Source organism: Aquarana catesbeiana, linkage group LG02 (assembly GCF_042186555.1).
Source record: "Aquarana catesbeiana isolate 2022-GZ linkage group LG02, ASM4218655v1, whole genome shotgun sequence".
NCBI lineage: Eukaryota > Metazoa > Chordata > Amphibia > Anura > Ranidae > Aquarana > Aquarana catesbeiana.
The window spans coordinates 689,039,715-689,061,964 of record NC_133325.1 but is presented as its reverse complement, the minus strand read 5'-3'; the positions used below and the strand labels follow the sequence as shown (position 1 = coordinate 689,061,964).

At 41.9% G+C, this 22,250-nt stretch overlaps 1 protein-coding gene across 2 annotated transcripts in view; it reads left to right on the top strand.

The window, feature by feature from the left end:
- Nucleotides 1–22,250, top strand: part of FLOT2 (flotillin 2) — a 106,417-nt gene that overhangs the window by 42,700 nt on the left and 41,467 nt on the right. The window contains exon 3 of one of the 2 annotated variants that reach the window (XM_073616796.1): nucleotides 18,483–18,573. In XM_073616796.1, coding sequence (XP_073472897.1) covers nucleotides 18,483–18,573 — 91 coding nt within the window. Of the gene's footprint in view, nucleotides 1–14,229; nucleotides 14,321–18,482; nucleotides 18,574–22,250 lie in introns of both variants that reach the window. The other variant, XM_073616797.1, reaches the window with a different exon arrangement.

Below are 22,250 nucleotides of genomic sequence, written 5' to 3'. Positions count from 1 at the left end.
GGACGCTAAATAGTCTCCTTTCCTCAGAGATTTTATTATTGATCGAACCGACTCCATGCGGAAGGATCGGACGTCTACAAAGAGGTTGAGAGCCTTGAGGTCCAAAATGGGCCTTACTTCCCCATTTGGCTTTGGTACGATGAATAGGTTTGAGTAAAACCCTCTGAATCTTTCCTCGTGTGGAACTTTTACAATTACCCCCTGCATCAGCAGATGCTGTAAGGCTAGGAATAGGCATCTTCTTTTTTCTGGATCCGACGGAACCCTTGAGTACAGAAACTGATTTGGGGGGGATTTCCCGGAACTCCTGTAACCATATTTCTCAGTGGAAATGACCCATCAGTCTTGAACCAGTTCTTCCCAGGCATCCCCAAACAGCCGAAGCCTGCCCCCCACCCGTGAGAGCGTGGGTGCCCCTTCACAAGGTAGACTTGGAGTTGGGCTTGGGTGGCTTTTGGGTCCAGGGCTTCTTCTGACCCTGGGGTCTTTTAAACCCAGACAGCTGAGGCCGTCAATGCCGCTTAAGGGAAGAAGCACTAGGTTCTGGAGCATTGGGAATTTTATAAGAGGGTTGCCTCCCCCTTTTTTTAACAGGGAGTAGGGCACTCTTTCCTCCAGAGATCTTTTGGATATATTTATCCAGATCCTCGCCAAACAGGCGTTCTCCATGAAATGGAAACGCCTTTTGCATGGCGTCTCAGCAGACCAGTTCTTTAGCCACAAGACTCTGCGCATATGGATTGACAGTAACGCAAAACGAGACTTCTGCTGGATTGAGTCCTTCAATGCGTCCACTGCAAAACATAAAGCGTGAGGAATCTCCGACAATTCCTCGGCAGATTCTTCCTGGCAAGGCAGGCTCTTTACCAACCTTTTAAAACGATCCTTTAGGGATTGGCAAACCCCAATCGCTGCTACTGCTGGCTGAACTGCTGCACCAGCCACCGAAAAAGGCTTTTAATAAGGACTCTAGCTTTTTATCAGCTGGATCCTTAAATACCTGGGCATTATCCACTGGGCAGGTTAAACTTTTATTTACTGAAGAAATGGCAGCGCCCACCAAAAGTGTCCCCCATTTCTTCCTGAACTTCTCCTCCATAGGATATAAGATAGAAAACCTTTTTGGAGGTAAGTATATCCTGTCAGGGTGATCCCAGTCCGTGTAGACCACCTGCTCCAGTAATAGATGCAAAGGGAATGCTTGGGAATTTTGCTGAGGTCGCAAAGATCCCAAAGTAGAACAGGAGAGTCCAGACTCCTGAACCGGGGGTAACTTAAACCCAATTCGTACCATCTCAATTAGAGATTAGACAAACAATTTTTGGGAATGGGAGGCTGAAATTGGCTCTTCAGAGCCGGAGTCCTCAGCCGAGGATTCTTCAGCCTCTCCTTCCTCCCGGTCTTTTATGACCACCTCTTCCAATCCTAGACACAGGTTTTAAGGTTTACCAGCAGGTTCTTTCAGAGGGAAATATGTATATAAAAAGTTCCCCTAAAGGGAGTACTCGCCGTCCCAGGCAGCAGGGCCTGTTTTACCAGGCCCAATCTTCCCCCATCACGGCGGGCAGTGCCTCTAAGGACCTACAAGGACCGAGTCCCCCATTTCTTGGGGTCCACACCCCTGGACCTGTAAAGCACCCTTTCTGTTTTACCTTGGGCAAGTTTGACCAGGAATACCAACTTAACAAGGGTCCAGCGCCCAAGCAAAACCTCGTTCTTGAATCGAGGCTCGGGTACCATCCACTTTAGCTTTGTTATGCCATCCGAATGGATCCGATTATAACGTCCTCACTAGGACATCTTTTGAAGAATTTTGAAGAGCTTCAACAGCCGTGACCATCACCTTCAAGACACTGGCGAAAAAACAGAGGTACTTCCGGTATAGGAGGGGTTATATGGGAGGAACCATCTTACTATTGGTTGCCAGTGTCCACTCACCTAAAGGTAAGCGTATAACCCACATAGTCATTATTATGGTGTTCTGTGTCCCGTGATGTACGATAAAGAAAAATACATTTATTTAAAAAGCATTAAAAACAGTATGAAGACATGAATCAATGATCATACAATACATAAACAGGTGCAAACTGAATGAATCTGTACATGTTTCGCCATAACCAATGGCTTCTTCAGTAGAATTATCAGGCACTGTACAAATGATCACTAAAGAGTCAAAAATAGATTTTTTTTTTTTTTTTAGAGAAAGACAAAAGGTATAACAAATACAAAATATATAACTGTACATTATTAAATTTAATTTTCCTGGATTGGCAAAAATCAAGCAACAACAAAAACTTAGGTCAAATGGATTACCTGTGTATCCAAAGAATACATTTTAAAAGCTTTTGAAGGCTCCAGAGTCAGAGGGATGTCATTTGGATCAATTGGTGTAACCATAGAGAGAGATGTATGTATAAACAAATGCCCACTAATGGTCCATCTATGGGGGAAGAGCAAGGGGCAATCAATAGGGGATAAAAAATCCACCAATCCAAAGATAGGACAGGAAAAGGGGTTTACCTGATGCTAAAGGTCTTGATGACAAATTCCAAAGATTCAGATAATTCCCATCATTCCCTTCTCGCATAGGTGGAAAAACCAGGAGGGGAATGAAGGGGAGAAATAAAAGGGTTTTTTTTTCGTAAAGCTCCAACAGATCAGAGACCACCTTTAGAATTAAAAACAAATAACCAAATCAACACATTTATGTCTCCGATCAGCTAACGATAAGAGCCAATAACCAATACCTCCAATGTAGCTTAATTACCTGCAATGAGAGGCCCCACAATATTTTCTCCCCCTCCTATGCTGGACCATCAAACCTAACTGTAACTGGCATCCTTTTATATCCCTCTCCACCTCCCTATGGAGACAAATTGGCACCAAAAGGGGGGTTAGGACGCCTTAGTGCGCCAGTGCATATGCCGAGGTCGCGCCGGAAATGACGTCAAGACGTCACGGACGCACCGGAAATTACGTCAAAAATGGCACGAACAGGAGCGTCCACAACACATCAGACATCACACACCGGAAATGATGCCAAACGTGAAAACCGTCGGGCATCAATAGTATCGGACGTTGGAAATAAAGCCAACGTTGGCATCAGGCGTCCCACTTAAAAACGTGGAGCTGGCGCCATGATGATGACAATGTCCAGAAGGAGGCCTAAACGGGGGAAACCTGAGCTGCCACCCTACACAACCGCACGCCAGATGATCAAGGCCACAGGAAGTGATGGAGATCATGGAATGGGCAACTGGCTCCATCCAGTGGAGTCCAAGGAAGCAGACACCACAAAAAATTATGCCCTGGGCGTCCATATGGTCACCTAATCCAGATCCAATCCCTATATATTAATTTAACAGATGGCTGTGGACCGTCTCTGCAGGTGCAGACCCCTCCAAACTGATATCCACTATATACATCTTGAGAACTCGTTCGGTGTCACAAATTATTGATATGGCTAGAACCAGATGGGAGGGGGAAATAGGCCTCATAGAAGAGTCAGACTGGGACGAGATATTGGAAAATACTAAGAGGGCTTCTCCCAGGCTATCCGAGCACTTGACCCAATTATACATTATACACAAGTCGTACTTCACCCCGGCGAGAATTGCCAAATACCACCCAAATTACAGCCCACTGTGTCCAAGATGTGCTGGCCACCCATGTACATTCTTCCACTTAATGTGGTCTTGCCCAGTGATCCAAACATACTGGGCACAAATTATAAAATTTTCTACATGATCACATGGGTTCGCCCCTACAGCTGGACCCAAAGTCCTGTTTATTGGGTCTACTTCCAGATGTTTCTTTCAATACGTTTTTAGCTACCTTCCTGCACGAAACCCTTTTTAGCGCATGGAAGCTAGTGGCCCGACACTGGATGCGAACCACCCACCCCCCCCCCCCTAAACTCCAGACCTGGGTTGGGGAAATAAATTTAAATCTGCCATACAAAAACGTCATCTACCGGCATTGGGGCTGTCCCACCAAATATAACAAGGGCTGGGATAGGTGGCTTGAGACCCCTGACGCATGTACTCAGTAGGCCTGTACTCCTGAACAAATACTGGGGGATGAAAGCTACCCCAAATCACCAGTGAGCATCGCACTATTCTGTAAACTGATAAATGTTTATAGGAGTCCCCAGGGCAGGTTGGTGCAACACAACCTGATAAATCGACAAAAAGACCTATTACAATGCACAATAGTTTAAATATGACAACTCACTTGTTTGTGTTTAATTGGCATCCTTCTATTGTACTGCATGACTTGTACTGTACCTACATGTTGTTTATATTTTATTTTTTACTTACAAATAAACTTGTTTTTTGGTTAAAAAAAAACCAAACAGCTGTGCATTTAATTGTCTCAAAATGAGAGACATCAGATGTTGTTATTAATAAACAAGAACAACTCATTTGCCCAATATTGACTGTTAGTTATATGGGTCATTTACCTTTGTTTAGGATTTGATTTAAGTATGAGGCGCTATAAGACTTGCCAATCCAGGTTACAAGTTAATTATAGAAAAAATTAGTGCCCCTACAAGATTGCTCTACTGCTTTGGACATCAGGTGACTATGGACCAATTGGTCCTTCAAAGATCTGGACTTCCTGTAGGTGATCTGATTATGAATTCACATACCTGGATACCGCCTCATCAGTGGCCAAAAGGTGCCAATATTTTCGGATGATGTGACCAACTTTATTGTGTTATTAGCCGCACCTTATGATCCTCTTTTTGGGATTTCTTGTAGTGAATCAAATTCATTCTGTCTTTTATTTTTGCTCTATGGTAAGCTTTTTTCAAGCAAGATCGGCTATAGCCTCTGTCAATAAGACGAGACTTTAAAGCCCTTGCTCCAGACGCAAAATCCCCATTGCGGCTACAGTTTCTTTTTAGTCGAAGATATTGACTGTACGGTATGCTCTGGACCAGGGGTTTTGAATGGGAGCTTGCGGCATGTAAGATCATATTGCCAGCCGATGGTTTCCTATACAATCTGTACGTGGGTGGGGGTGGGGTGATAGCGTGAGATTTTCTCTTCTGATGAATTTCAAGACTTATTTGAAAAGGTGCTTATCTGGCGCCGATTCATAGAGGATATTTTCATTGTCTGGACGGGAACCAAGGATGAACTTTATTTTTTGATTAAGATAAATCATTACAATTTAAAGTTTACCATGACCTGTGACCAGAAGATTATTAATTTTTTGTGATATCACACTCTAAGCTAACCCTGATGGTACCATTGGCTCTTCCTTGTATAGGAAACCATCAGCTGGCAATATGATCTTCCATGCCGCGGGTTCCTATCCAAAACCCCTGGTCCAGAGCATACCGTACAGTCAATATGTTAGACCAGGCATGTCCAAAGTCCGGCCCGCGGGCCATTTGCGGCCCGCGTTCCGGTTTGATGTGGCCCCCACTTGGAATTTACATATGCATCCATCTGTGGCCCCCCAAGCTCGAGCGTGTTATGTTTTTTTTGCTGTGAATATATCTTCTTTAGCTGAACAAATCCCTGAGCGCCGGGCTAATTGTTGATGAGCCGGGGGGGTGTGGCTGGGCGTGTTCAGAAGTCAATGTGCCCGAGCCGCTATGAAGCTGACAGCGCGCAGAGCCAATCACAAGCACTGTGACTATTCCCGATCTCTGCATCTGCAGTCCGCAGATCGGGGAAATGTCACAGTGCCTGTGATTGGCGGTGGCGCTGTGCGCTGTCAGCTTTCTTCCTTGCAGGCTCGGGCACATCGACTTTTAACAATGAGCACGGCGCTCGGGGATTTGTTCAGCTAAAGAAGATGAGTATATTTACAGTAAAAAAAAATAACATGCTTGAGCTTGGGGGCCACAGATGGATATACTTGGGGGGGGCCACAGATGGATATACTTGGGGGCCACAGATGGATATACTTGGGGGGGCCACAGATGGATATACCTGGGGGGGCACAGATGGATATACTTAGGGGGGCACAGATGGATATACTTGGGGGGGCACAGATGGATATACTTGGGGGGGCACAGATGGATATATATGTAAATTCCAAGTGGGGGCCACATCCTTTCAGTCAGTGAGAGGCACTGGTGGATTAGGCTGGCTAAAGAAAAGATTATTATTTAAAAAAATAATAAACGCTCAAGCTCATCCTTTACACCGAGAGGTGCTTGGGGATTGGTCAGAGACTAAAGAAGAGATATATATATAATTTTTTTTTTAAACATGACACGCCTGAGCTCATTGTTACCCTGAGAAGAGAAGATATATATATTATATATCATCATATATTGTCATCAATGTTACGACATGAATAGTATTCCATTTGCAATAAACTTTGCATAAAATATTTCATTTGCATTTAATTTTAAAAGTCAGGCAAAATGGTCGGCCCTCACGCATGTTCACTTCATGAAATCTGGCCCTCTTTGAAAAAAGTTTGGACACCCCTGTGTTAGACTAAAAAAAAAAAAACTGTAGCCGCATCGAGGATTTTGAGTCTGAAGCAAGGGCTTTACAGCCTTGTCTTATTGACAGAGGCTATAGCCGATCTTGCTTGAAAAAAAGCTTACAATAGAGCAAAACTAAAAGACAGAATGAATTTGATCATAATAATGAATCATAAGGATCATAATGGCACAATATGCGGGGGAACACAATAAAGTTGGTCACATCATCCAAAAATATTGGCACCTTTTGGCCACTCGTGAGGTGATATCTAAGTATGTGAATTCATATCCTCAGATCACCTACAGGAAGTCTAGATCTTTGAAGGACCAATTGGTCCATAGTCACCACAGCTCCTTGCGGAAGATGCGACTTCTGCTGGCTTCTGATGAACTCTGTGGAATTGGCTTTCCCAAATGGAGATAGATATAGATATAGATATAGATATAGATATATATATATATATATATATATATATATATATATATATATATATATATATATATATATATATATATATATATATATATATATATTCTCTATATATCTCTATATATCTCTCTATCCACATTTCTATGCCAACATCATAGAACCTTGAAGCACAGAGTGATTGTTACACTTCAAGTGCAAAATGAGCGTAGCTATACCTATTCTTAAATGTCCCCTCCTCACTTCTACCTATCCCGCAAAGCCTGTGTGTGTGTGTGTGTGTGTGTATATATATATATATATATATATATATATATATATATATATATATATATATATATATATATATATATATATATATATATATATATATATATATATATATATATAATGTGTGTATATGTATAGAAAGATAGATAAATATATATATATATACACACATAATATATATAATGTGTGTGTGCATGCATGTACAGTTGTGCTCAAAAGTTTGCATACCCTGGTAGAAATTATTATGAAAATATGACTGATCATGCCAAAAAACTGTATTTTTATTTAAGGATGGCAATCGATTGAAGCCATTTATTATCACAGTTTTTTTTTTTTTTTTGGATCCTTTTTTTAATCATAACAAATTGCCCAAATGGCCCTGATAAAGTTTGCATACCCTGGAATGTTTGGCCTTGGTACAGACAGAAGGTGGCACACACAGTTTAAAATGACAATTAAAGGTTAATTTCCCACCTTTGTAGCTTTTTAAATCACAATTCATGTCAGTGTATAGTCAATTAGTTTGTTAGCTCTCACATGGATGCACTAAGCAGGCTAGATACTGAGCCATGAGTAGGTAGAAAATGACAGTCAAAAGACCTGCGTAACAAGGTAATGAAACTTTACAAAGATGGGAAAGGATATAAAAAAATATCCAAAGCCTTGACTATGCCAGTCAGTACTGTTTAATCACTTATTAAGAAGTGGAAAATTAGGGCCCTTTTGATACCAAGCCATGGTCAGGTATACTGAGAAAGATTGCAGCCCCAACTGGTGGAAGAATTGTGTAGGATACAAATAAAAACCCACGGGTAACCGTAAGAGAAATACAGGCTGCTCTCCAAAAAGACTGTTTTTTTTTAAGGAGCACAATTCAACGATGCTTGAACAAAAGAGAGCTGTATGGTTCAACCACACCATCTTTTTCCAGAGCAGCCTGTATTTCTCCTGAGGTTACCTGTGGGCTTTTCTTTGTATCCCAAACAGTTCCTGTGGCAGTTGTGGCTGAAATCTTTCTTCATCTACCTTACCTTGGCTTGGTATCGAGATCCACAAATTTTCCACTTAAGTGATTGATCAGTACTGACATAGTCAAGGCTTTGACTGTTCTTTTCAACCTCCTCATAGCTCAGTGTCTAGCCTGCTTAGTGCATCCATGTGAGAGCTAACAAACTCATTGACTATTTATACACTAATTGTGATTTTTAAAAAGCCACAAATGTGGGAATTTAACCTTTTTAATTGACATTCAAGGGTATGTAATTTTTTTTTATCTGGGCCATTTGGGTGATTTTCTGTTATGATTTAAAAATGATCCAAAAAACTATGTGATAATAAATGGCTTCATGTGATTGCTATCCCTAAATAAGACAGTTTTTTGGCATGATCAGTCATATTTTCAATATTAATGCCAAAATGTCACAATTTCTGTCAGGGTATGCAAACTTTTGAGCACAGCTGTGTGTGTTTTTTTTTTATTTTTTTTTTTTTCTCTGTAGGATACCAGGGGCATTAAAGTGACGCTAAAGTCTGTTTTTATTTTTTTTGTTTAAAAATAACAAATGTGTTACACTTTCCTACTCTGTGCAGTGGTTTTACACAAGGCAGCCCAGATCCTCCTCTTCTTGGGTCCTTCTTTGGCGCTCCTGGCCCCTCCCTTCTGCCGAGTGTCCCCACAGCAAGCAGCCTGCTATAGGGGCACCTGAGCTGAGCTGCAGCTCCTTGTGTCCATTCAGACAGCTGCGGTTTCGGCCCCGATCCCTCTCTCTCCTCATTGGCTCACTGCCTTTGACAGCAGCAGGAGCCAATGGCACCTGCTACTGTCTCGGCCAGTGAGGAGGGAGAGTCCCGGACAGCTGAGTCTTTCGTGCAACATCGCTGAATCGAGATGGGCTCAGGTATGTATTAGGGGGCTGCTGCACACAGAAGGTTGTTTATCTTCATGCATAGAATGCATGGAGATAAAAATTCCTCTGCCTTTAGAACCACTTTTAAAGTATTTTAGAACATCAGCAATTGGTGTTCATTAACAAGTTTTTTTATTTTTAAGCAAGCAACCCTTCCATTTCACCTCATGACAGTCCCAGCTAAAATGTTTTCCTTTAACAGTAAGGAAGGAAATCTGTAATTGGTGCACCAGGGTGCCAGTCTGGCTACCTACATGCCTCTGCAGCTGGATCTAGATTCATTTCTGCTAAAAGTAACTATACATTTTGATTGAAGTTTTGATTGTACCTGCTTAAAGGCTAATGCCATCTTTTACACCATATTACACCCGTATTTAGGGTGACAGCACATGGGAGGAGTTCTCACTGCTATTGCCACTGAATTTTACACAGGACACCTGTGAAAGAATGAACTACAAGTCCTGTTTGCTCATTTGACAGTTTCATTGAACGTGGTTGCAATGCTTTGTAGGCTCCTATGCAAAAAAAAAAAAAAAAAAGTAAGAGTACCTTCACACTGAGGCGTTTTTCAGGCGTTTTAGCGCTAACATTAGCGCCTGAAAAGCGCCTCTCATGCCTTCCCAGTGTGAAAGCCTGAGTGCGCTTGCAGGACGGGAAAAGTCCTGCAAGCAGCATCTTTGGGGCGGTGTATACACCAATCCCAAAACGCACTGCCCATTGAATGAATGGGCAGCACTGCAGAAGCGCCTGCAAAGTGCTTTGGCAGCACCGTAACACGGTGCTTTTAACCCTTTCTTCTGCCGCTAGCGGGGTTAAAAGCGCCGCTAAAACGTTGCTAACGCCGGGTGCTTTCAGTGTGAAAGTAACCTTTGATAGCCCTCCTTGCTTTCCTCGCAAGGACGGCTATCTGCATCGTCGAACAACACTGCAATTGCATATAAGTAATTAGCTTTTTTTTTTCTCAGAACTGCTGCATTTTGGTACTAGGCTCCTTAAACCGTGTTTCCACTTTTGCAGTAAAATTCAAGAAAAGCCACAGAATTTGTAATAAAATTTTATATATATAATTACACACACACGTTCGTTGACGTATGTGTGTGTATATATATATATATGTGTGTGTGTGTGTGTGTGTGTATGTATGTATGTATGTATGTATGTATGTATGTATGTATGTATGTATGTATGTATGTATGTATGTATGTATGTATATATATATTTATTTTACACACACACGTCTGTTGACACCCACCACTTCAGAGGAGACTGGATGGTCTGATTAAGTCCTCCCAAAAAACTGACCGGCATACCCTATCTATCCATAAAGTAGCTGTCACAATTTGACTGACATTGTGCAATACACGTTAAGATGTTTTCTTGGACATTCCAATACACTAGAGTAGGGATATGCAGGACCTCCAGCTGTTGCAAAACTACAAGTCCCATTATATCTCTGGGTGTCATGCTTGTGGCTGTCAGTCTTGCTATGCCTCATGGGACTTGTAGTTCTCCAACAGCTGGAGGTCCACTAATTGCACATCCCTGCACTAGGCCATTTCTCCATCCTTCTTTTTTTTTTTTTTTTGTTTTTTCTGTACTATTCCCAAATTCTTCAAGCCATTGTTGAAGTCTGGGATTTAAACTGTCAGTTTACTCTATTGATGCTTGTCATGGAGTAAAGTGGAAAACTCAGATTGTCCTTATTGGTAATGCTATTTTAGGTGGCCTCGACAGCCCCCCCTTATACCTAAATGTATATCGACATTAGAGTTCTCCCAGTTGTGACTAGAGTGTGTAGGGTCACTGTGTAGCCTGCTCCCTGCGTTCTCTAATTGGCCCGCAATTGTGTCACTGGCTACAAGAAAGGTAAACCATGACAGTGTAGCTAGAGTCTGACTACAGTGAGTATAGAACACCTTGGGAAACAGAGATCCAATGCCCTTCTGCTGGCAGTTTACTTGCTGACCAGCTGCCGTCATATTGCGACAGGTCGGCACGATCCCGCGAACCGTCGTAGCTGTACGTCGGTTCCTTTAAGCTGGATAGCAGGCCCGCGCCCGCTGCACAGCCGGGGTGGCGATGCTCATGACCACCGGCCACGAGCGATTGTGGGCATGAGAGGCAGAACAGGGATGCGTGCGCGCGTGTGTGTGTTTGTGTGTAAAAACACACATCCAAGTTCTGTGAGGAGAGAGAACATGGGTTCCTACGAGCTGGGAACCACGATCTCTCATCTCCTATAGTCAGTCCCATCCACATAGGGAACACAGTTAACCCCTGCCAGTGACATTCATACAGTAATCCGTGCATTTTTATAGCACTAATCGCTGTATAATTGTCAATCGACCCATAAAAATCGCAGATCGGCGCTATTACTAGTAAAAAAAAAAAAAAAATAATAAAAAGGCCATAAATCTATCCCCTATTTTGTAGACACTATAACTTTTAGCGCAAACCAATAAATGTATGCTTTTTGTGGTGTGTTTGTGTGTGTGTGTTTGGTTTTATTTATTTATTTATTTTTTTTTTGTACAAAATTTTTTTGGGAATAAAATTTTCTTTTTTTTAAAGAAAAACTGGAGCTATTTATTACAGCAAAAAGTACAAAATATTGCATGTTTCTTCCTCTCCTCCGCGGCTCTTTACACAGATCGGGGTCGCACCATGTCCTAGCAACACGGCGCGGTCGTTGTGGGACGCCGTCATATGACGGCATCCCAAAACAAAGGGCTACAACGTCCTGCCGTCATTTTGACGGTGGGCGGGCAGCAAGCAGTTAAAGCTTAACTCCACCTTTACTGTACCTGTAAATGGTTAGTTTGGGGCAAGCTGGCTCAAACAAACTAGTGCACGTGCAGGTTCCCATGCTGGGCATGCCATTTGAACTGCATTTAGCCTCAGCTACATAAAATATACAGCACTGTGGTAGTAAAGTGAATGATGCATTTGGGCCAGCTTGGCCCAAATAAACTTTTTAAAGTGGTTGTAAAGGCAGAAGGTTTATCTTAATGCATTGAGATAAAAAAAACCTTCAGTGTGCAGCAGCCCTTCTAATACTTACCTGAGCCCCATCTTGATCCAGCGATGTGCATGAGTGCCTCGGCCCTCAGGGATGCTCCCTCCTGATTGTCTGAGACACAGCAGCTGCACCATTTGGCTCCCACTTCTGTCAATCAAAGTCTGTTAGCCAATGAGAAGAGGGGAGGGTGGGGCCAAACCGTGGCTCCGTGTCTGAATAGAGACAGCCTCAGCGCCCCCATAGCAAGCTGCTTGCTGTGGGGGCACTTGACAGGAGGGAGGGGCCAGGAGCACTGGCAAGGGACCCAAGAAGAGGAGAATCTGGCCTGCTCTGTGCAAAACCACTGCACAAGTATAACATGTTTGTTATTTTTAATGGCTTCTAGACCACCCACCGCATATACTGCGGCAGAGCAGCCCAGGTGCGCAAAATCACATACCTGTACATGACTGTGCGCACAGTGTAGGGATGTGTGCGTGCCACTGTGATTGAACACAGCGAGAGCCAATCAGCGGTTTCGGCGGCCGCGACCCACTGATTGTGCAGCGGTCTGCCTATGTAAACAAGGCAAACCGCTGATCTGTCAGGGAGCAAAAAGAGATCTTGTGTTTTCAGCTAAGTGTATCTGTCCCCCACGCGGTTAGTAAGCGCCTCTCAGGGACACACTTTGATCACCCCTGGTGTTAACTCCTTCACTGCCGGTGCATTTTTTTTTCTTTTTTTTAGCACTGATCACTTATTGGTGTCACTTGGTCTCCAATTTGTCCACCGCAATGTCGCAGTACTGCTAAAAATCGTTGATCGCCGCCATTACTAGTAAAAATTAAAATAACATAAATCTATCCCATAGTTTGTAGACACGATAACTTTTGCACAAAACAATCAATACACGCTTAATGGGATTTTTTTTTTTTTTTTTTTACCAAAAATATGCAGCAGACTACATATTGGCCTAAACTGATGTATAAATTTTAATTTTACATTTTTTATTTTTTTTTTTTGTGAGTGTTTTATAGCAGAAAGTAAAAAATATTGTGTTTGTGTGTTTATTTTATTTTTTATTTATTTATTTTTTGTGAAAAATAAAAACCCCAGAGTTGATCAAATACCACCAAAAAAAAGCTTTATTTGTGGGGGGAAAAAAAGGATATACATTTAATTTGGGTACAGCTTTGCATGACCGCGCAGTTGTCGGTTAAAGCAACGTAGTGCCGTATCGTAAAAAATGGCCTGGTCATGAAGTGGGTAAAACCTTCCAGCGTTTAGGTAGTTAAAGAAAAACTAGAAACTTGTGTGGGGTTCTTTTTCCACTCTTCAGTGCTGCCCAGTTTGAGAGCTTTTCTTTTTTTTTACTTGTCCTATATACAGAACAGGAAGTGGAAGGGAGCCTCTAAGAAATCACCTCTTAAACTGTTAACCAATGAAAACTGTTCTAATGAAAATTTTGGTTTGTGCAAATGGGGTATGCTCTCCAGTGGGAACACAGGCCGCAATAAAAACCTGATGTGTTTTTACCCTTCTCTACTCTGTCCAAAACTAATATATTAAAAAAAAAAAAAAAAAAGTGACTTTTGTGGTTGTGCTGCTTTTGGCGTATTGAAAGGGATGCGTTGTTATACTGACATTTATGTTCTCTGCAGTTTTTCAGAATATACATTTATCTCAGAACTATAGCAGCTCACATTCAACAGCTTTATTTTAATGTTGTGATGGTGCAAACGTGAATTGCAGAACTGACAGCTTGCGGTTATACAGTTTGTGCATAAACGTGATTGCTGCTTCCCCTGCAAATGTTTCACTGCTATTCACAACCTATTTCACCAATGTACTTTGACTACAGTGGCCATGTGCTGTCCATTTTTATATTGTTACACAATTTAAATGTTGGAATAACCTAGCCAGTTCTAGATGTGGGTAGGTTGGAAGGGGTATGTAGTCACAGAATCTTATGTTGTAGGTTGATGCTTACACCATTGAACAGCACCTGTAGTAACCCACTTTAGAGCTCTGGTTGGACACACTGCATGCTGCTCCTGAAAAGGAGAATCAGACTAACTACACTACTCTTCTCTGTCCTTTGGTGGAGTAGGTTTGTGTGTTGCTCTCTGGTAACCACTCTGTGTATTTGCTGCCCTCATTTAATGCTGCTCAGACTGTCATTGGAGGTTATGACCATCCTTTGTCGCTGCGAGAATATTGAGACATCGGAGGGGGTCCCTCTGTTCGTAACGGGGGTTGCACAGGTAATCAACTTCCAGCTTCCTAACTCTGCTCTTTCTTTCCGTTTTTTGTTTCGTTATAAGCAGCTACATCGGCAAGAGGATCCTCCATTAACAATAATAACCATAATTTTTCTACATATTCCAGCCTTAATCTTTAAACTTTCCTTCCTATGCATTCTATCCCCTCTCTCCCTGTGTGTCCAGCAGTCACGTTTGGATGTAATGTGAAGCTCTTAAAAAGTTTGCAGAGGGGTTTTTTTTTTTTTTTTTTTTTTGTGATCCTAAAACCGAGCCACAATTTCTTGATGTTACCTGTAGTTAGAATCTCTCTTTTAAGGCATACATAACTGATGAAGTCGTCTTTGGTTGTACTGACTTTCTAAACCTAATGATGCTTGTGCGTCATTTTACTCTCCAAGACGATACAGAACTTGATGCCTGCAAGATTGGGAAGACGCTATTTAAGTGAAGTGGACTCTTTCTTTTCCTTTAATTACATGCCACTAAGATCACTTTCTAACTTTTGTCAAATATTATTTACACTAAAGCATTATTTTGGTACTTAGAAAAGTCTAAAAAGTAACTATAAAAAATACCACATTTGGAGATTAATTAAGAAAGGAGCTGTTGCAATATTCGGCATGAATCCAGAGTTTTCTTCCCTGCAGAGTAGTTTCTACCACAAAATATCCTCAGGCTTCCAGGTTAAATGGCTGACAGCCAGCATCATTTAACCTACTTCCTCTAGGCCCAGGGCGTCATGGGCCCATCCCCAGCCACTGTCTTTACTTTGAAAAAGCAGCACAGTGCTGAGCTTATCTCTGTCACTCTTAATTTCTCCTTTAATTAGAATGCTTCTTGTCAGCTGGTTCTTCCCTTTGTACTCTAAACTCTCCTTTACAGGAACTGCGAGAAGGTGATACCAGGTAAATTTCAGGAACTTACAGTAAAGCTACTTTTGCAAAAATATATATTTTATAGTGTAGTAATGAATACAGATACATTAAAGTGGTTTTAAAGTCTTTTTTTTTTTTTACCTTCATGCAATCCCTGGAATAAAGGGGTCGTAACAACATCAGAAGGTTTTTTTATTTTAATGCATTAAGATAAATAGCCTTCTGTGTTCAGCCCCCCTAATACTTACTGGAGCCCCCTCTGTCCAGCGATGTCCACTAGCGTCTCAGCCAATCGACACGGCCAAGACACAGTGGCGCCCTTGGCTTCTGCTGCTGTCTATCAAAGTCAGTTAGCCAATCGGGAGAGAGAAGGGGTGGGGCCAAGCCGCAGCTCTGTGTCTGAATGGACATACAGAGCTGCAGGTCGGTTGGGGTGCCCCATAACAAGCTGCTTGCTGTGCGGGCACTCAACAGGAGGGAGGGGCCAGGAGCACCGAAGAGGGACCCGAGGAGAGGAGGATCGAGGCTGCTCTGTGCAAATTCACTGCAACAGAGCAGGTAAGTATAGCATGTTTGTTATTTTTATAGAGAGGAAAAAAAAACAAGACTTTACAATATATTTAGGGTAAAAAAGCTCATCTAACTACACCCCCCCCCCCCCCCCCCAACACTTGAGCCTATCAGCAATCCAGCGCTGTGCCTGGCTGCAGGTATTCTCCCGTCACTTCCTGGTCTCACAGGAAACTTGGGCACTATTGGCTCCTGCTGTTGTCAGGCAAATCAGTGAGGAGGGAGCAGGGGTTGTCTATGGACTTGCACAGCCCAGCTTTGGAGCGCACCTGCACATGTGCCCCCATAGTGCATGGCTTGCTGTGGGGGCACAGACAGTAAATTAAGAGCAAAGCATGCTGGAGGGGGACTCCAGAAGAGGAGGCAAGGTAAAATGGTAATGCACAAAGCAGGTAAGAATAGCATCTTTTTTTATAAACTTTACAACAAATTTGATTTATTTTATTTAATATCTGTCTATAGTTTAACTTTAAACTACCAAAAGAGGTGATCACTTTTTCAACCACTGTCTATGCAGTGAAAACCACAGGACTTTTATTAGCTTAAAGCTGAACTCCGGGGAAAATATATTTTGCGTACTTACATTTATGCAAGTATGCATGTGTGATACCTTATCTGTTTCTATAGAACTGTAAATTACTGTAGTAGCCTGATCTGCTGCAGTGATGCCTGTGATCTTCTGGGTGCCATGCTGTGCAGCATAGTAACTGGGGGGGGGCGTGAGGTGCTTGCTCGGCATTGCCACCATTCAGAGAATGCCTTGCATTTTTCGTAATGAAAGCAAAGTGTTCTCTCTTTGGATAAAGAGGAGCAGTGATGTCAGTCTTCACCTAGTCAAATCAGAACACTTTGCATTCATTAAAAAATGTAAGGCGCACACTGAATTGCTGCCCTGCTGAGCGAGGCGCTGCCTGTGGTTTCTATGCCAGGAAGATAGAATGCCCAGCATTGCACCTGTAAGATCATGGCCATCACTAGATATATCAGGCTTGATCACATATGCATACCTACAAGTATGCAAAATATATCATCCCTGGGATTCAGCTTGAATAAGCTGGCAGCTCGCTCTGCTCCTTGCTGTGCCCCCCACTCCATAGCTAGGGGAACTTGGTTTTATGCCCTTGTCTTCTGTAATTTTAGCCTGAGAGCAGTTAGATTACACCTGCACTTTGATCCCCTTCTGATTGTGGCCGAAAAGGCCCTACAAGCTGTGCTCTGATTAGTCAAATCATTTGCAAGCATGGTGATATAAATGGCCAGTTTGAATGGCCATACTTTGCTAAACTAGCTATTTTAGGCTGTGTGATTGTTATAAGTTCATTAAGGCTGAGCGTTCACAAGCCACATTGGTTGCTGAATGTGGATGGGCACATTTCATTCACTTAAGCTGGCTATAGATGGTTCAAATCTCATCCTGTTCAGCAGGGACTGGCCAAGATTCGAACCATATATGGACAGGCTGATTGTACCCAAGTCGATCCATCAATCGAGTTGGGTACAACCAGCATGTTTGACTTTTTTTTTTCATACAATTCTTTTTTTTTTTTTTTTTCCCAGAGGCTATAGCCCTCCCCCACCAGGAGATCACAATAGCTCCCCCATGAACACTGGCTGTGTTGATGAGGGAATCTAGTGATTTTTTTCAAAGAAGATCAAATCATCTTTGACCTTCTTTAGATCTTTGACTAACACAGACATTTATTGCCTCATAACTTTAAAACACATATACAAGAAAAAGTATAAGCGCAGATACATTTATTTAAGCACAAAGCCCTCCCTGTCAATCTTGTCCATACTGGTCTATGGTCCATTGAGATCACTGCTGTGTGGCCTCCCTAGCTCTGCACAGCTTCCTGTTAGATTCATCTCCATCAAAGGGATGAACTCCACAATCTTGGAGACTGGCAGGCAGGCTAAAACTGTAGGTTTTGTCAAAAAATCTGCAGACTAACGAAAGCCTTGGGTATCCTAGAAAAGGCACCCAATAATACACATACATGCTGGATAGAGATGTCTCTCAGAAGCTGTCACCGGTCTACATTTGCAGTGTTTGGTCAGTATCTAAGCAGCGGCGAAAATAATTTTTAAATAATTTGTGTTTCAAATATTTTGTTTTTGGAGTGATTAATCAGATAAATAATTTGAAACATAAGAGGTTTAAGACCAATTCCTGAAACTTCTTCTTTTTTTATTTTTTTATTGAATTCCTGAAACTTTTGAGGGTTTGCAGGAAGTTGAATCACACACTGTCTTTTGGAAGTTGTCTGGCAATTGAACCTACCAGTGTCCTCCCAAAAGTGAAATAATAATAATTTTGGTTTGACTTTGCATTTAATCTTGGCAGCAGGTTGTATAACAGATGTTGCAAGGACCCAACTTTTTGCAGCTCCAGGGAAAATTAATTTTTTTGTCATTTTTTTTTTTTTTGTATGTCTCTCTTGTTTTAAACTTAACACTGCTTTTGATAAGGAAAAAAGTGGAGTGTCTGCTTTTTACCTTTTTTGATAGGTAATTCTTTTAAAATGACCTTAGTTTACAATTGGTGCTGGTGCATTTAAACCCAAAAAAGCGGAAATACTGTGCTGATAACATACAAAATCTGAGCTGAGCATTGCGTACAATGTGACTGTGGGCTAGAAGGGGAAGGTGATCTATAGGAAGTGTAAAGTTGTTGATGGCAAACTGGAAAATATGCAAATGTTTTACCTTTTTGACAGGATCTCCCTAGAGATAATGACGTTACAGCCCAGGTGCGAGGACGTAGAGACGGCTGAGGGTGTAGCTTTAACCGTCACAGGTGTGGCGCAGGTACTGTAACAGCTGATCATTTTGGAAATGCATGACTCCGGGAATGAATGCCAACAGTGCCAAGACAAGTCGGCACCCCAGGTGTACATATACAGACACTGAAAACATCCATAGTTGGTTGCACAATAAATATCTTGCACAGATTGTTTAGAAAATGACTGTTTTATTGCATACTGTAAAGTGTAGTTGAACCTTGGTACAGTTGTAAATGTCATGTTTTATACTGTAATTGCTTTATGATAAACCTGTCATTAGTTATAATATATAAATATTGGTTGTTCAGGATAACATCTTCATACCTTGACCCTAAATTGCAGGAATATGCTAAATGTAAATCACTTCTGTCTGAAGTATAAAATTACTCTTAAATTTGAGAGCCCCCTTTGTTATAGGTCTTTTCATGATGCATGTGACAAATTCTATTCTACAGGGTCCTTGATGGCAGTAAAACCCTGTCAGAATTTTAATCCCTCCCCACTTTTGAGTATTTACAAATTTTTATAATTGGCAGTAAATTAGCTTTTTTTAATAGGCCCTCGCTAAACTCTATCTGCTGGAACTGTGGAACAATTCATCCTCAAAGGTCACAGCAGGAGTACCACAGCCATTCAAATCCTTCTGTTTGCAACTGTTTCTCCTCCTGGAGCTTCTGTTCCGTGTTTCAGTAGCGATTAGAAGGCTGCCTAGATTTTCACTATCACAAAATCTTCTGTTCAGAATTTTCTTTATTAATATTATTATTGTGTGCATTTTTCTTTAAAGCCCAACTCCGGCACAAGAAGAAAATACCCTTACAGTAGAGGGCACCACACACTTCAAGGGTTTAATGCTCTTCAACTCAAGGGGTAGAGCAATAAGGTGTAATACTTGCCTGACTTCTCGCTCTGGCATGTTCTGTTCATCTGTGCGACTGATCCCATGTAGCTTCCACTCCTAAAGCCTCATAACCTCCGTTCAATGCCTGCCGTGAACATTACAATGGGCACTACATAGTGCAGATCACACAAGTTGCGCCTTAATCGCACCTATAGCATTTATGGTGTTGGTGAAGCATTTATAAAGTGGTTGCTGGGGGAGAGACAGTGGAGTTTCCTGTATCCCGGACTGCACTGGTAAATTGAGAATTAGGGCAAAGCAGCTCCAGTCAATTGCTGTTTGTACAGAGCACCCATGTGATAACACCATTTGCTTCTGTGTGCAGGCAAAAGCATTAAGCCAGTCCACAATACTGACAGTGCCAGGCAGAGCAGAGGCATTGAGCATTATTGCTTTTTGTGTCAGCATGTTTGAGCTGCACCAAGCCAAGTGTCCAGACTTCAAACAATACAAATCCATCTTGCAGAGAATTCACAAAAATCCCTGCTATCACACCACAACCTAACCACCAACACAATTGATGGAGCCCAAAGGCACTCCCAGCCGTTATTTTACACTTGTCTCCTAACATATAATGCAGGGCTAATAGTCCTGCATTGTACACAATGGTGCCACAGTAAAATGAGCTTTTAGCCCTTGCAGTGTGGGGGGTTTGCCCACCGCATATTTTATTTATTTTTTTAATCCCGGGGCTGGTCTTTAATCTGTAACGTTGCTCATTTGTTTAATGCAGTTACATAAAGGAGCACCATGCAGCGCAGGAGAAATGTGAATCATGTAATGGAATGAAACTAATTTTCGTATAGAGAATACATTAGAGAATTACTGCAGCCAGGCTTCTGTATTGGCTGCAGATTTAATCACTGTGTGCAATTTGTGTTGCATTAGGAAAATGTCATCTACCTTATGGCTTTTTTGATTACTTCCTACAAATACAGCAAAATTATGTCTTGGAAAACTGGAAAAACATTTCAGGAGAAACTTTGTTTTGCCTGCAAATTGCTAAGTAAATATGCAGTTAAAATATTAAATTGACCATTCTGTCTGCCATTGGATTTAGAACTAATGTGGAATCTGGATGGTCCTGCCTGCCACAGGATTTATAATTGTTTGCGAGTGTAGAAAATCTGCAGGGTTACCACAACTTCGGCTTTGCAGTTTTCAATGTTCACCTGCTTGTTGCACATTGAATTTAGCTGTGTGGGGCAGTAGTGAGGTGACACAGTAAGCTTCAAAGCTTAACCAGGAAATAGTTGTCCACTTGGCAGTGCAAAGTAGCAAAAGTGTGTGATTACAAGACTCTCTGAACTGCAAAACCTTTGTCAGAAAAAATGTTCATACCAGTGTATTTAAAGGTCATATACTGTATAGTGGTTTGAGTCCAGCGCACCTGCTGCCATTTTTCTGCACCCCAGTTCCTATGTTTTCGTACATCGGACATGGAAACCAGGCTAAGCAACTCAACTATGCACAAAAACATAGGAACTGGGGTGTAGAAAGAAAGTAGCGGCTGCTCTGGACTGATGAGTCAAAATTTGAAATCTATTGCTGTAGCAAGAGGCAGTTTGTTGGGGCAAGGGCTGGAGAGCGGTTCAATGAGCGCCTACAAGCAACAGTAAAGCATGGTGAAGGTTCTTTGCAAGTTTGGGGCTGCATTTCTGAAGATGGAGTTGGAGATTTGATCAGGATCAATGAGGGTCCTCAATGCTGAGAAACATGTCACCATTTTTCTAGGTAAATATATTTCTAAAGGTGCTATTGGCATTACATTTTTACCACATGTCAGTAACAATCCATGCATACAAAGAAACCAAAACAAATAAGTTCAGATATTAAGTTGTGTAATACAATGCAATGACACAGGGAAAGTATTGACCACATGAAGAAAGGGAGGTGCCAAAAGGCATGGAAAGCCAAGACGCCAGCTGAAATCTAGCAGTAATTAGAAAGCAATCCTGCCACTTGTCAGTGCAAATTAATATCAGTCTCAACTGATGGCCTAAAAACTTGTCTCATTACCAAGGTGTCACACAAACATCTCAAGATGGGTAAACGCAAAGCATTCTCTCAAGACCTTTGCAACCTTATTGTTGCAAAACATTCTGATGACATTGATTACAGAAGGTTTTCTAAACTGCTGAATGTTCCAGTGAGCACTGTTATGGCCATAATCTGTGAGGGGTAAGAACCTCATTTCACAAAAAAACAGGTTCTCCTTGCAAGATTTCTAACAGAGGCCTGAAAAGAATTATCAGAAGAGTTGGCCAAAAGCCAAGGACCACTTGTGGCGAGCTCCATAAAAAACCTTGAATTAGCAGGTACAATTGTTTCAAAGAAAACCATAAGTAGTAATGCACTCAACCGCCGTGGCCTGTATGCACGCTCCCCACGCAAGACTCCATTGCTGAAGAAAAAGCTTGTTTAACGTTTCTTGCACAACACTTAGACAAGCCTGTGAACTACTGGGAGAATATAGTCTAGTCAGATGAGACCAAAATGTAACTCTTTGGATGCCATTATACACACCATATTTGGAGGTCAAATGGCACTGCACATCACCCCAAACACCCCCCCATACCAACAGTGACGTTTGGAGGTGGGAACATCATGGTGTGGGGCTGTTCTTCAGCATATGGCACTGGCAAACTTATTATCGTTGAAGGAAGGATGAATGTAAAAATGTAAAAGACATTTCTTATCGTACATCACGGGACACAGAGCCATAGTAGTTACTATGTGGGTTATAGGCCACCTTCAGGTGATGGACACTGGCACGCCCTAAATTAAAAAGTGGACTCCCT